The following is a 15,150-nucleotide window of genomic DNA, read 5'->3' as shown; positions in this document are numbered from 1 at the left end:
TTCATTAGCTAAATCTCATATTTATTGATGTAATTTAAATTAATATAACTTAACATTCATTTAACTAAAAAAGAAACAGAATCATTTTTACTATTTACAGCTTAAAACGTTGTCAGAGTTTTCTACAGAGTAATTATGACGTCCATGTTGCGCTTATATATTGTTTAGCAGATATTTATCATTTTAATTATCGAGTCATGTAAATACACTTTATTGTAAATAACTTCAAGACAAATTTACCGAGGTCCTCCAGTGGGTCCTGGGAGCCCCTGATTCAGCACAAGTCAATTAAAGGCATGGTACCTTTCATGTCATTGATTTAAGACATGAATTTTGCATACAGGTGAACTTTGCATCCCAAATTTGCATAAAATGAACCTGACTTGAAACGTTTGATCGATCGCTCTTATACACAATTACAACACTGAGCAATTTAGATCCCGCCTTCGGTACCCTCGTCGTCTACTCGGATTGGTTGAACGATTCCGGTAGGGACAGGCGTCTGTTTCTTTGTGCTAGACTCCCCATAGCCGCGAGGAGGTAAATATGAATAATATTCTATAAACACAGCAGAAGACGGCAAATGAGACTAATGCATACAATTTATAAATGTGTAATACTTAATGTCATAATTGAATTAGTGAATGAATAAACTATAATGAAGAATCGCGGTTTTCCTGGAGTTTGATAAGCAGAGAGAAAACGGCTCGTGTCGCTAGCAATAGCATATTAGCTAACCAGTGCATGAGCGCACCAGTTATTTTCTTATTTCTTCATAATTTCAACATATTTGTAAACGTTTGTAAAAATACATTATTTAACAGGTTAGCCCACATTTAAAGCTGCGATTTGGTGCTGTGATCCTAAATATGTGCGGCATAGTGTTTATCTGCTAATGTTAGCTCCATTAACAAAGCTAAACTTGTTAAAATTGTTTTCAAGCCGGTTATTTATTGCGTTGGTGTCTGATTAAAAGATTCAGTCTGCCTGAAATACACAGTTTTAAATAGGCTCAGTACTGCCGAATTTGTGATCATGTGATAACGGTGTTTTGACGGTCTGTTGAGCAGATAAATATGTCAAAATATCGTAAATTAAGCAAGCTGTAAAGTGAAAAGTAATATATTTTCTCTCGTCTCTAATATCCTCTCATACCCGGAAAGCTTGTGTCTTTCCAGCAATGCCTGTTCGTTCAGAGCAGGTGCACAAGTGCGACGTTAAACTTCTCCAGACCTCATGTTGTTTTATTCATTCTCAGCCATTGGTTCATGTGCTCTGTGATAGAAAACAGTGCATTCATTATGATAGGTTTAAGACCAAACTGTGGAAGGAATCTGAGATGTTCATTATTAATATTTATGTAGATGTGTATATATAGCGAGCATGTTGTATTGTCTATGTTCTGGTCACCTTTTGTTTGTACACCTACATTCAGCTCTTGTTTCTTCATTTTAGGAGAGGCTTCTTTCATCTGTAATGCTGTCCAGTAAGAAGTCAGACCCAGGTTCCTCCTCTTCCTCAGGGGGTAACGGCGGAGACCATGCTCCTGAAACCCTTTCTGCTCCTCAGGCTGGTCCAGCCGGTCCTTCTGGCCCAGGTTTAGCAGATGTGAAAAAGAAAGAGAGAGCCTCTCCAAGTGGAGAGCCAGGTGGACCTCCTCTCTCGCACCCTCCTGGACCAGGAGGGGTTGATCAAGACTCTGCAGAAGGACGCAGGACCAGTCGCCGTAAAAGAGCAAAGGTAAACATCTATATTAACTTTTTCTGTTCTTTGAACAGGGATAATTGAGCCAGACATATAAATTTAGCCAAGTCGAACTGAGACTCATGAAATAATTTATTGGCACTAAATAATATGTTAATTTTTATTGCTCTGAAACTTTAAATCATTCTAATTATTAATCTAAATACATACTATATAGTAATTTTATATATATATATATATATATATATATATATATATATATATATATATATATATATATATATATAAAAAAACATCTAACATAAAAGTAAAAACTGGGTAGACTAGGGCTGTGTGATATAGGGAAAATATCTAATTGCAATTTGTTTGACAGGTATTGCGATTGCGATTTGATTTGCAAAGTCAAGCTTCAGCTCAATATTGTCAATAATGTGCAGCACAGTATGATTATCATTACCCTGCCTTAAAAAAAAAAAAGTTTCCATTAAACCATTACAAAATTCCTTTTTGTTTTTAGCATTATTCCAATAGGAATTACTGCTGTTCTATTGGTTGCCATCTGCCATATTACATCCCACCAATAGAATCCATTGAATAGACACCACTATAGTTTACATTAAAACCAATACAATTCCAATTATAACCCTGAAATCCATTCAATTTTTAGTTGTATTTTGGGAGGGGTTCTCTCTCTCTCTCTCCCTCCCTCTCTCTCTCTCCCTCCCTCCCTCCCTCCCTCTCTCTCTCTCTCTCTCTCTCTCTCTATATCTATATACTCCCTCTCTTATATATATATATATATATATATATATATATATATATATATATATACACTAGAGATTAGGGCTGCACGATTAATCGCATGCATTTGTCATGCGTGTCTCATCAGTAAAGCCGGTTCCGTGATTAGCGGTAAATGTCTGTCACCTGTTTTCAAACGGGAGCGGCAGTTAATACACAGAGCCGTAGTTCACTGACAAGCTACGCAATATTCTGTTCATAATTGGGATGAATCGCATTCGATTATGAACACGATATAGCGTAGCTTGTCAGTGAACTACGGCTCGAGCGTGGGTGCGGCAAGTGTGAACGGCTCGTCCGTGACGCGGGATTCGCACCGCGTGGGGAAGAGAGGAGCTAGTATAAGAAGCATTCAGAGACTTAACATATTGTGATGCCTTGTCCAGCCTGAGCGACAAGTTAGGCTGTGTGTGCGGTCTTCTGAATTCGGAATAGCAAACATGCAATAAGGGATGCTCTTCATATGCATTGTGATGCAGCTATTGCAAATTACCTTTTTTGTTTGTTGTCTGTGTTTCGAAGCTTAAGTTACATAACGTTTTTCTTTAGTTTTAATTTGCCTAACTATTGATCTGACGCTGTAGACGCCATAATCGCACTTTTTTTTTTTTTTTTTAATGGTGGGCGTTTACACAGTTGGCTAGAGCAGAGCTGATTGGAGAGAACGGAGGTGCGCTCACTCTATTGGTTAGTAAAGGCCCGTTCACACCAACGACGATAACTATAAAGATAACGATAAAGATATAGTTCTAAAAATCGTTGTCAGTATTAAAGGACAGCAGAGTCCACACCACAACTATAACGATAAAGACAAAGAAAAACAATATCGTTGGGATCACTTTCAAAATGATTTTTTTCCAGCTGATGAACGATAAAAAATTGACAGCCAATCAGAATCCATCCTGCTGTAACGAGCTCGTGAATTTTGATATAAAGAGGTGCGTGCGCTTAGAATAAACAGACGATATCGTTCACTAGTGTGGACACTAATATCGTTATCTTTATAGTTATCGTTCTTGGTGTGAACGGGCCTTAAGACTGCCACTCAAGGCTGGCAGTCATGCATATGCTCTGGAAGAGTACTATCGCGTCCACATCGCAGGCTTAAATTGCGATTTCGATTCAATTTCGATTAATCGCACAGCCCTAGGGTAGACCATTACAGTGTTCCCACAGACTTACTCTCTATTTGTGGTGGCATATATATGCAAATTCATTCTCTGCCAGCAGGAGGCGCTTGTAGAGGGGGAGAGATAGAGGTTTCCCCGGTAACGGCTGTACACAAAGCAGCTCAGCTCACAAACACTGCTTTGTCAGGCATTACATGCAAGAATGAAATGAAAAAGACATCAAGGATTTTCTGAAGATAGCAGTGATATAAAAACACCTGCACCGGGTTTCGATTTTGAAACGTGCAGTGCTCATGTTTATTCAACAAAGTCAAAGCCTTTTGGAAAATCTATTTGTGGCGGTCAGTTTTGACCAGTGTATGGGAAACACTGCATTACTACACACACACACACACACACAAAACAATTGTGATGTTATGTCTGAGTAGGGAATAATTTTCATGTTTCATCCCAGGGGAAGCAGAACTAGGTTTTAATGAAGCTTTTATTGTGCCTCCTGCTGCAGGTGGAGTACAGGGAGATGGACGAGAGTCTCGCTAATCTGTCGGAGGATGAGTATTATTCGGAGGAAGAAAGGAACGCTAAAGCTGAGAAAGAAAGGAAGCAGGTGATTCCTCCACCAGCCCCACCAATAGAGGAGGAGAATGACAGTGAACCTGAGGAACCATCAGGTATGGAAAGAGGTTGGATTAATATAAATTTTGCACCTTTTTACATCATTTTTAAAACATTTTAAAATATTTCAGAATGCTTTCCGTCATTAATGTTGTGACTTTTCAGGTGTTGAGGGGGCCGCCTTCCAGAGCCGACTCCCACATGACCGTATGACATCACAGGAAGCTGCATGCTTCCCTGACATTATTGGTGGACCACAGCATACTCAGAAAGTGTTCTTGTACATTCGAAACCGAACGGTGAGTTCACAGCTGGAGACATAATTTCATGATAATTAAAGCATCTGAACTTAGTTTTTTAAAGCTGAAAAGCAGGAGCCAATAGACAATAGAAACAGAAACTCTTCTAGAAGTCCTATTGACTAATAATACACTGTTCTAAAGTTTGAGGTCAATAAGTTTTTTGCTCGTGCTCAGCTACACGCTGTTCTCGCCCGGAGAGAGTGCACACACTTAAAACGTGTCTCCTCACAACTCACAACTCTCTCTATGCTCATATAGATATTAATTATTTTCGCACCTTTCTATTTCTAACCTTTTCTGTTCACACCTTTAGCATCTTTTTCCGCATGCAGTGTGAACGCTCTGATCCGTTAACATGGGCTCGGAAAAAATACGCATCACAGACAGTGTGTGAACCTGGAGTTACGTAGGCATATGCCAAGTCTGTTCTGTTCTCGCGCTCCATTTAGGTGCGCTGCATTCTGACTGGATTGGATAGCATACTGCGGGAGGTCGGGGCCATGGAAAATCGTGCTATAAAACGATTTAGAAATCGTGCACGCTCAAATCGTGATTTTATGTTGATTTCGATTAATCGGACAGCCCTAGTTTTAAATTGTAATGTGTGTTTTTACGGTATTTTTGATCAAACAAAACAAAGCGGCCTTGGTGAACATAAGACACTTTTTTTTTTTCCCAAACTTTGAAATGATAATGTAGTTTATATTCAAAGTTGATGCAGCATAAGCATTTCAGAAACAACAAGAATCATGTGTTTTCCAGTCAGTTGTGAAAAGGTTGTTTTTTTTTTTCTTTTTTTTTTTCTGAATGTGCAGCTTCAACTATGGTTGGACAACCCCAAAATCCAGCTGACCTTTGAGGCCACTGTGCAGCAGCTAGAAGCTCCATACAACAGTGAGTCTATTTCACCTGACATTACTCTGATTCCAAAATCCTTTCTCTGAGAATTCTGATGTTATTACACTTCATCAAATATGTAGACTATATTGTGTGTGTTTTAACATTTATGTGTATCTTTTTAATTAGTCTTTGGTTCTTGTCTGCAGGTGATGCTGTCCTGGTGCATCGGATACACAGCTACCTGGAGAGACACGGGTTCATCAACTTTGGTGTCTACAAGAGAGTAAAGCCTCTGCCAAGTAATTGAGACTCGATGTTACAACAGAGCAGATCTACAGATAATAATGGCCAAACAAACAATGACAACAGTACAAGGCTTTTCCACAATCATATTTAATTTGCCTGGTTTAGAAAACAATGACAGCTTGTTTGCAGCAGGCATTTAAACAGACAAATGGTACTAATGCAAAGACTGACAGGGTAACAAACCACAACACAGAAAGCACTCTGTTCTCAAGTGTTGTTTTAATTATACTCTCTTATGTTCTTGTAGCAAAGAAAACTGGAAAAGTCATAGTGATTGGAGGTGGTGTGTCAGGGCTGGCAGCAGCAAAACAACTGCAGAGTTTTGGGATGGATGTGACCGTTCTGGAAGCAAGAGTAAGTAGATACTGCTTTGAACTCTACAGCATTTTACACTGAGAGCTGAGACAAGTTTTTTATTTTACAAAACGTAATTGTTCTTGGTAGGATCGAGTAGGAGGGCGAGTGGCTACATTCAGGAAAGGGAACTATGTAGCTGATTTGGGTGCCATGGTGGTGACTGGATTGGGTAAGAATGATCATATACTCTCCAGGAGGTGGCACTGTTGATCATGGAAAAGAGTCATATGTTCATGCAGATATCTTTGACGTTTTGCAACAATTTGAAATGGAAATGCACATCTCTTTTAGGTGGAAACCCTATGGCTGTAGTCAGCAAACAGGTCAACATGGAGCTGGCCAAGATCAAACAGAAGTGTCCGCTCTATGAGGCCAATGGACAAGCTGTGAGTGCTTTTGAAACATAAAAATAAACACACAAAATATTAGGGTTCAAGCATTATTATGATATGACATATACGTTAATATTATGATCTTAGGTAGAAATATAAGTGTGAAGTAATATAATAAGAGTAAAAGTAATTATAGAAATAGGGATATAATGTGAAAACTGTCGAAATTTGATGTATGGCATCCCTAAGATTTTTTTTTTTTGACTAGTTAAAATTGTTTATCAAACATTAAAAGTCAGTGCTCCTCCCATTCTCTTCTGATTGGCATCTTATGTTTAAAGTCAAGCACTCAGACTCTAACTAGAGAAAAGAACAATCTAACGGCCTTTTTCTCTCTCTCACTCTCTGCCCCCTCTTAACCCCCGAACATTTTCTCTTTGCTACATCCCATCCTTCCTTTTTGTTTTTATCTCTCACTCGCTTTCATTCCATTTTCATTTCTTAAACTGATGGATTGCCCTGGTTATACAGGGAGAGCGCTGCACAAGTGTAAGTATTTCTATAATACCATACAACATATGTAATTAGAGGAACTGTTCTAATGGATTTATTTGCACACTTGTAGACAACACCCAGTGATAACTGCATATTCAATACAGGTTTATGATTTATGAATTCCTTCCTGTTCAGTACAGTTTGCTACCAGAAATACTTGATGGAAATGAACACCTTTTTAATAGTAGACATCATGCTTTCATAATACGTTCTCATCCTCTAAATGCGTCAAGTTAATTATCTAAATTAATTAGTGATACAGCAGAAATTATGAATTATTAAGCTCTGTGTGTCAGTTAAGGTCAGTGTAATCCCTCAGGAAAAATGGCTCTCCATTAATGAAATGACACAGTTTGTTTCTTTATATATCCAAACATAAAATTGCTCCAATTTTTTTTTTTTTTTTCACATACATAGATATATACATCACATATAAAAACCATGACAATGTATATGTTGATAGATTATCCTCCATAATGTCAAGTGTTTTGATTTTGATTGATGCTCATTTAATGGTTGTAACTGCTGAAGGTCCCTAAAGAGAAGGATGAGATGGTAGAGCAAGAGTTCAATCGTTTGTTAGAGGCGACATCATACCTCAGCCACCAGCTTGACTTCAACTTTCTTAACAACAAACCTGTGTCTCTGGGACAAGCACTGGAAGTAGTCATACAGTGAGTGAACTCTGTGTTTATTTGCTTCATACTTTGTTTCTCAGCGTTGAGAATCAAGCCTCAGAGTAAAAGCAGTTCTTTTCATTTAAAAGTGAAAAGATAATAGCATGACATTGACGTTGCTCTTCTATGTTCAGGCTGCAGGAGAAACATGTGAAAGATGAACAGATCGAACACTGGAAAAAGATTGTGAAGACTCAAGAGGAGCTTAAAGACCTTCTGAATAAGGTAATACATGCATGTACTACCTCCCTCTGTTACAGCTTACTCATCACACAAAATTAATTTAATTGTGCCTGCTCTTGTTCAGATGGTGACTACTAAGGAGAAAGTGAAGGAGCTGCATCAGCAGTATAAAGAGGCCAGTGAGGTGAAACCACCCAGAGACATCACAGCTGAGTTCCTGGTGAAGAGCAAACAAAGAGACCTCACAGCACTTTGCAAGGTTGTTGACCAAACTCGCCACATTGACCGAATCCCCATGACCTCACCCCACACTGACCATATAAACATTGTGCACGCTTACACATATAGAAACTCATATAGGGAACCACGTCAATGACAAAGTCAAATTCTGGCTTGGTTAATTTCCCAATCCCATTCTAGCGGCCAAAAAAAAAAAAAATTGTTTGTGTAAACTGTCTTTCTGTTCTTTTCATCATATCCTTTTTTTTTCTTTCAAATTAAAGCTAAAGTCTAATTTAAACAAAAGTCCAAAGCCTTAAACTCATTCGTTGTCCTAGAAACTGACTAACTCGCCAGCTATGCTGATTGCACATTCAGCAGCCAAGCATCTCTCACGATGTCTCCTTGGGTAGCGACTGCCAACATCTCTGGATCCATCATGCTTAATTTTAATATCTTTTTACTGCACAGCAGTGTTTTCCAGCCATGCCAGACACCTCTGTGCTTGGTAATGGAGCATAATACCATTTCAGCCTGCTGTTTCAGTTTGGTTGTTTTAGTACTTTTTCCAAACCGAAGTCTAACACGGTCATACTCCCTTTAGCACTTACAGAGCCGAAAGTTAAATTCCTAACTTAAACGGTCTTAACTGGTGAGATTTTAGCATGTTAATTCACATAATCACTCTCAATTGTAGCCCATTAGAGGCGTTCAGACCATTTACGGTTGAAACATGAATTTCAATGCCTGCTCGCTTGCACTGGGGTTTTACTTCATTTGAAATTTTTGAGATGCTTTTAGTCCATGGCTCTCATGTAGATATAGCGTTAAGCCTTTAAGATGTGCAAAATTTTAAATGGTTTTATAAATTTGGTTTAGAATTATTTTTTTTTTATTTTTATTTTTTATTTTTCACATGATGTGCACTACTGTTCAGAAGTTTGGGTTTGTAAGTCTCTTATGTTTAACAAGGCTGCACTTATTTGTACAAAAAATGAAGATTACACTTTATTTTAAGGTACATGTAATGTTTAACAATGACACCTTAAAATAGTGTTACCAAAATGTTTTTATATTGTAACTACAACATTTTTTGGAATATTATTACAATTTAAAATAACTGTTTTGAATTTTAAGCTATTTTCAGATATTATTTATTAATATTAGTGGTGTATTTATTTATATATACTTGTGTGTGTGTGTGTGTGTGTGTGTATATATATATATATTAGCAAAGCTAAATTTTCAACACCTATTACTGCAGTCTACAGTGTCACATGGTCCATCAGAAATCATTCTAATATGCAGGTTTAGTTATCAAGAAGCATTTATTATTATCAACATTGTAAACCATTGTGCTACTTAATATTTAAAGTTTGAAAGAACAGCATTTATTTGTTTTATTAAGAATGTCTTTACTATCACTTTTGATCAATTTTATACATCCTTGCCAAATACAAGAATTAGTGAATATGCTTTCACCTTGTGTAGAGAGTAATACCACAGAGTGTGCTTGTCAACTTCATGCTACTTAAAACATGTTCCTGCAGACTGTAACGGTCTGACAGACAGAGAAACTATAGCAGGATATTTCAGAATTGTGTGATGTGGTTTAGGGGGAGGGTTTTCTTTAAATAGTCATGTGCAGGTTAGATGGGTGAGCGGCTGGCCCGCTCAGAGAGGGATGACTCTGCCCTCTGGGATGAAACCACTGCCCTTAGCCATTCAGCAATGAGTGTTCACTTCGAAAACCTCACACTCAGGTGCTGGGGAGAGAGGAAGGCCTGTAAATAGTGTGCATTTGATTCCAACAATGTTATTCCACATGCTTTTTTTAAAATGCATTATTATCTGCGTCAGTTATTGGCCACACTGCTGTCTAGGTAAAGGTATCACCATCTTTCATTTAAAAACCCACATGTGTGCTGATTTGTGGTCCTGTGCTATTGCTGCAGGAGTATGATGAGCTGGTGGAGATGCAGGTAAAATTAGAGGAAAAACTGCAAGAGTTGGAGGCCAACCCACCCAGGTAATCAAATACAGCCTATGCAAGTAATCAGACCCACTGAGGTCACATTAACTCACCTGTCTGTCCTTCCAAATGGAGTCAAAGTAATGTCATTCTGAATCTCTATTTCAGTGATGTTTATCTGTCTTCGAGAGACCGACAGATTCTTGACTGGCACTTTGCAAACCTTGAGTTTGCCAACGCTACACCTCTTTCAACACTCTCGCTCAAACACTGGGATCAGGTACAGCGTAGCTTTTTTGCAAAGCATCTTTCATGTCTTAATAATGTTTGTTTAACTCAATTTGTAGAGAATGTGCTCAATGTGGAAATGTCATGGGTTTGATTTCCAGTCAAATCCGAATCAGAATTTAAAGAAAACAACCTGTCCCTTTTCCTTCTGTGTTTGTGTAGGACGATGATTTTGAGTTCACGGGCAGTCACCTAACGGTGCGAAATGGATACTCATGCGTCCCAGTGGCACTTGCAGAGGGTTTGGATATCAAACTTAATACTGCAGTGAGACAGGTCCGATACACATCATCTGGTGAGTCAGTCAGTCCAGCTCCTGCTGTTTGGGACTATATTTTGGTGTTTGTGTCTTTACATTTATGACCATCATTTCCTCCCTGTCTCAGGTTGCGAGGTGATTGCGGTAAATACCCGCTCCACTACCCAGACGTTCATTTATAAGTGTGATGCCGTGTTGTGTACCCTTCCTTTGGGAGTGCTGAAGCAGCAGCCGCCAGCCGTGCAGTTTGTGCCTCCTCTGCCAGAATGGAAGACGGCCGCTATCCAGAGAATGGGCTTCGGGAACCTCAACAAGGTGTGAATAATTCCTGTTTATTCCTTTGCAGACGGGAGCGTGTTGATGTAATGACAATGCTGGCCTGTATCAGCATGGGACTTTTTATGTGTATATCTAATTAATTAACTTTGGCTAAAACAGAGTAAAGCTTAGATGTGGGCTGATTAGGGCAAGTCATTTTAATATGATAGATATAGGTGTGTATTCAGGGAGTACGTAATGAATTTACCCCCTCACATATTGAGTGTCCAGGATGCGTCATCCTCTTCCTCCTCCTCCTCCTCTGCACTCTCTCTCTCCCCTCACTTCATCTCCTAGTTCAGCTGCAGCAGAAAAATACTGCAGTATTATGCAATTGTCCTACTCCATTTCTCTGTTTTTGTCACAAGAGGGCACAGTGTGGTACCGGATTCATTCACAGTTCTGCTATTTCAGAAACAGCTGTCAGCAATACAAAGCGGGATGTCAGAAATGTTCATTGAAACACTATTTCATTGACTCCATTGAAAACAAGCATCATTTAAGATTGCGTGTGCTTTTTTCTTTTTATCATTTTGTATCATTTTAGTGACAAAAATAATCTCTTGGTAGCAGCTTTGTGCTTCTTAGTGGCATTTTTGCATTATATTGTAAGTTGTTTTACTTCGTAAGCATCTGCTAAAATATGTGCATGTGATTAAAAATTTTTTTTATTATGATGGTGGTGTAATTTATAGAGGCTTGTAAGTGGACTTAAAGGGATACTCCACCCCAAAATGAAAATTTTGTCATTAATCACTTACCCCCATGTCGTTCCGAACCTGTAAAAGCTCCTTTCGTCTTCGGAACACAATATAAGATATTTTGGATGAAAACCGGGAGGCCTGTGACTGTCTCATAGACTGCCAAGTAAATAACAGTGTCAAGGTCCATAAAAGGTATATATCTTATAAAAAATATCTTAAAAATATCTTAAATTGTGTTCCGAAGACGAACAGAGCTTTTTCGGGTTTGGAACAACATGGGGGTAAGTGAGTAAAGGGATACTCCACCCCAAAAATGAAAATTTTGTCATTAAATACATTTGAATTATGTTGATGCAGCATTGGACTGCTAGTGTTTGAATGGGGTTTAATTAAAGGGTTAGTTTATCCCAAAATGAAAGTTGTCAGTTTCCTCACCCTCATGCCATTGCAGACCTGTGTGACTTACTGTCTTTTGTGGAATGCAGAAGACATTTTGAAGACCGTTGCTAACCAAACAGTTTTGGTGCCCATTGACTTCCATTGTGTAGTCAAAAAAAGAAGGAAATTTGCACAAGAAAATCTTCTGTTCCACAGAAGAATGTCAGTCAGCTGCATTTAAAAAGGCCCATTCTGTCCTAATCTTTGTTCTCCTTGTCCTAGGTGGTGTTGTGTTTTGATAGAGTATTCTGGGACCCCAGTGTTAACCTCTTTGGACATGTGGGAAGTACCACGGCCAGTCGAGGGGAACTGTTTCTCTTCTGGAATCTCTACAAAGGTAATCATCCTTTAGTTTAGGGATGCTTCAGTATTAAACTTCTGGCTATTGTGACGACCCTGAGTTGAAGATTTAGTTGTGGTTGTATTCATTATTTCTTTATTTTCTTTGCTATTCCTATACATATGATTATCATTATTACTGGCTTGATGTATTCATTAAATTGAATAAAACCATTTACATTGGTTAGACTTTGTTCTCTGATACCTCTTTTATGTTGCGGCTTTAAACGAGCGGGTCATAACATAGAATTGGGGGCTCGTCCGGGATTGCTACATGTATAAATAAATGCATGATTTTGTGGGTGTGTTCACCTGTGTAAATGAGTAGACCTCAGGTAGTTAGTGTCCTCAGCTGAGTTTATAATCCTTCCTTTGAGGCACTGTTTGTTAATTTAGTTTATTTTTCCTTTCTTATTTGTAATTATTTTGATGTTATGGATGATAATGTATGAAAAAAAAAACAGTTTTCTAAATGCAGTAAGTACATTTAATCCTCACAACATTATTTAAAACACAAACAACAGATTAATTTTGAGATTTTCTAAAGACTATATATATATATATATATATATATATATTTTATTTTTATTTTTTTATTTATTATTATTATTTTTATTTTTTTAAAGATGGCCAGAAAGGAGCTTTAACAATGAAGTTTCCAATATTTACCATATATCAGTAATAAAAATACTGGTTAGAAAATTCTGATTTTCATAATTATGTCATTCAGAGCTCACTTTGAATTTGACTTTTTCTGTCTTCTCAGCTCCCATACTGCTGGCTCTGATGGCAGGAGAGGCTGCAGGCATTATGGAAAATATCAGTGATGATGTCATTGTTGGCCGTTGTCTGGCAATCCTCAAGGGCATCTTCGGAAGCAGCGCAGTACCTCAGGTGAGCTCAGATGTGCCAGAATAGCTTACTTAATTTGTAGTTCTTCACTGTGCAACAAAAGCTTGTGTGAATAGCAGCTGTGAGAGGAAACGTCAACCTAAATCTAATGAAAAGAATTCAGTTCTCTAATATATAACACACTGAGACTCTGCGGCTCTTTCCCGTGGTATGGAGCATCTGGCTCTGCTCCAGTGACAACAAACCAACTATGTGTTCTGTGTCTGTCGTCATGGCAGCCAAAGGAGACTGTGGTGAGTCGCTGGCGTGCTGACCCTTGGGCCCGTGGGTCTTACTCGTATGTAGCAGCCGGTTCATCTGGTAATGACTATGATCTCATGGCCCAGCCCATCACACCTGGTCCTGCCATACCTGGAGCCTCACAGGTGAGTGTCATAACTTATTGCTCATTTCCTCTGAGATGCTTGTCAGCAGAAGCAGATGTCATACTGATTGTGTGCGTTTCGCAGCCTGTTCCACGTCTGTTCTTCGCGGGTGAACACACGATCAGAAACTATCCCGCTACAGTCCACGGTGCTCTGCTGAGTGGGCTGAGGGAGGCAGGAAGGATCGCTGATCAGTTCCTGGGAGCCATGTACACTATGCCACGCCAAGCCACTGCTAATCCAAACCCACAGCCGTCCCCCAGCGTCCCATAAACATCTAAACTCATACATGATGTGCACAGAGAGAGAATGTGAGTTGGGGATTTTCAGCGAAAGAATGTCTTGTTAGATAAAGAGCGGGCGGGTCAAATAAGGATACCGGGTGACTCCTTAGACTGGGAATGTGTGTGTGTATGTATGTGTTTATGGGAAAGTTTGTCTGCGTGTAAGAACATGCCTTTAGGGAAATCATTCACTAATCTGGGAGCTGGAGATTTAAAGCAACCCTTCACTCATTCACCTTCTGCTGCTGTAGTTTTTCTGGCTAACGTCTAAGGCAACTAAAAGGACAGGTGGATGGTTCTAGAAGAATTCCTAGGTATTTCGGAGTTTACCTGGAATGGTTTGTTCTCCACTGAGGTATATTTAAGAACAGGGACTGTTATTCACATGTAACACAACACGTGAATTCCTCGATCACGAAGTATCAGATGTTTCAAGGCAGAGCATTAAAGTTACGATTGTAAAAACCAGATAGGAGATGGATATGAATGCATTAGTTGATACCCAACCCATTCCTTTTTATTTTTTCAGAATATTAAAAAAATAACAAAAAGAAAAAATCAAAAGCAAATGTTATGTCTTTGCTATGTTCCTCACTTTGTAGCTTGAATGTTTTTGATAGAAAAAATTGCTTATTAGCTGGAATGCACATGAAGTGTTGCTAAAGGGTCTGTTTCTGTTAAAATAGAATATCAGTTATAGCTTTGTATCTTTATTGACCAACTTATGTTTTTCTTAAGTTTTATTATTTGTTTAATTATTTTCATTGCAATCTTTTTTATATTTGTGTTTTTTGGTAGTAAGAATAAATATGAAGTGTGCTTCATACCCCAGCTTTCTGGTAGTTTATGGTTCTTTGTGAAATGTTTTCTATTTATTCATTTCAGTATCAGGTTTGCCTTAATAAAGAGCTGGTTCAGAATGAATGCATACTTTGTGTTCCACTGTGATGCTTTTATAAATAATTTTATGTAAACGTTTAATGTACATTTTTCACATTATCCTTTAAAAGATGTTGAGAACCTCCTGTTCTCTTCCATTTTTCAGTGCTCCGTCTCACATTGTCTGTGAACAACCGAAAGTTTGCTGCCTTAGATCAGTTTCATACCAAATTGATGTTTAAGTTGGTGTAAAATGAAAATTCTAAATGAATGTTCTTGATCTTGCTGTAAATGAATCATCTATGCATGTTTCATTTTTTACCATTTTTCAATCAAAATGTAATAACTGGATCTTCATGTAAATGACAGCC

General features: G+C 38.3%; 1 protein-coding gene across 4 annotated transcripts; it reads left to right on the top strand.

Annotated features, from left to right (window-relative positions):
• The first annotated feature begins 395 nt into the window (after positions 1-395).
• Positions 396-14,828, top strand: LOC109048821 (lysine (K)-specific demethylase 1a). Of its 4 annotated transcripts, none has more exons than XM_042742419.1 (21): positions 396-540; positions 1,456-1,740; positions 4,141-4,306; positions 4,416-4,549; positions 5,368-5,446; positions 5,599-5,691; positions 5,946-6,052; positions 6,143-6,224; positions 6,347-6,441; positions 6,919-6,936; positions 7,474-7,616; positions 7,754-7,844; positions 7,927-8,061; positions 9,977-10,050; positions 10,162-10,273; positions 10,444-10,576; positions 10,668-10,855; positions 12,223-12,337; positions 13,106-13,233; positions 13,470-13,616; positions 13,701-14,828. In XM_042742419.1, exons 2-21 carry the CDS (start codon positions 1,477-1,479, stop codon positions 13,887-13,889), a joined length of 2,493 nt encoding a protein of 830 aa, XP_042598353.1. In that variant the 5' UTR covers positions 396-540; positions 1,456-1,476; the 3' UTR covers positions 13,890-14,828. The 4 variants fall into 4 exon arrangements, with proteins under 4 accessions (XP_042598353.1, XP_042598351.1, XP_042598352.1 ...); XM_042742417.1 differs by having other exon boundaries at positions 4,141-4,318; XM_042742418.1 differs by having other exon boundaries at positions 4,138-4,306.
• Positions 14,829-15,150: the final 322 nt, after the last annotated feature.

Source organism: Cyprinus carpio, chromosome B17 (genome assembly GCF_018340385.1).
Source record: "Cyprinus carpio isolate SPL01 chromosome B17, ASM1834038v1, whole genome shotgun sequence".
Taxonomy (NCBI): Eukaryota; Metazoa; Chordata; class Actinopteri; order Cypriniformes; family Cyprinidae; genus Cyprinus; species Cyprinus carpio.
Note: the sequence above shows the minus strand (reverse complement) of the source record. Positions and strands in the feature narration are given on the sequence as shown.

Bases quoted from the DNA above. Each gene is read 5' to 3' on its own strand.
- LOC109048821 (XM_042742416.1), top strand. From the start codon at position 1,477: ATGCTGTCCAGTAAGAAGTCAGACCCAGGTTCCTCCTCTTCCTCAGGG. The intron at 7,617-7,753 runs GTGAGTGAACTC...TTCTATGTTCAG, and splicing joins GCACTGGAAGTAGTCATACA to GCTGCAGGAGAAACATGTGA. The intron at 12,338-13,105 runs GTAATCATCCTT...CTGTCTTCTCAG, and splicing joins CTTCTGGAATCTCTACAAAG to CTCCCATACTGCTGGCTCTG.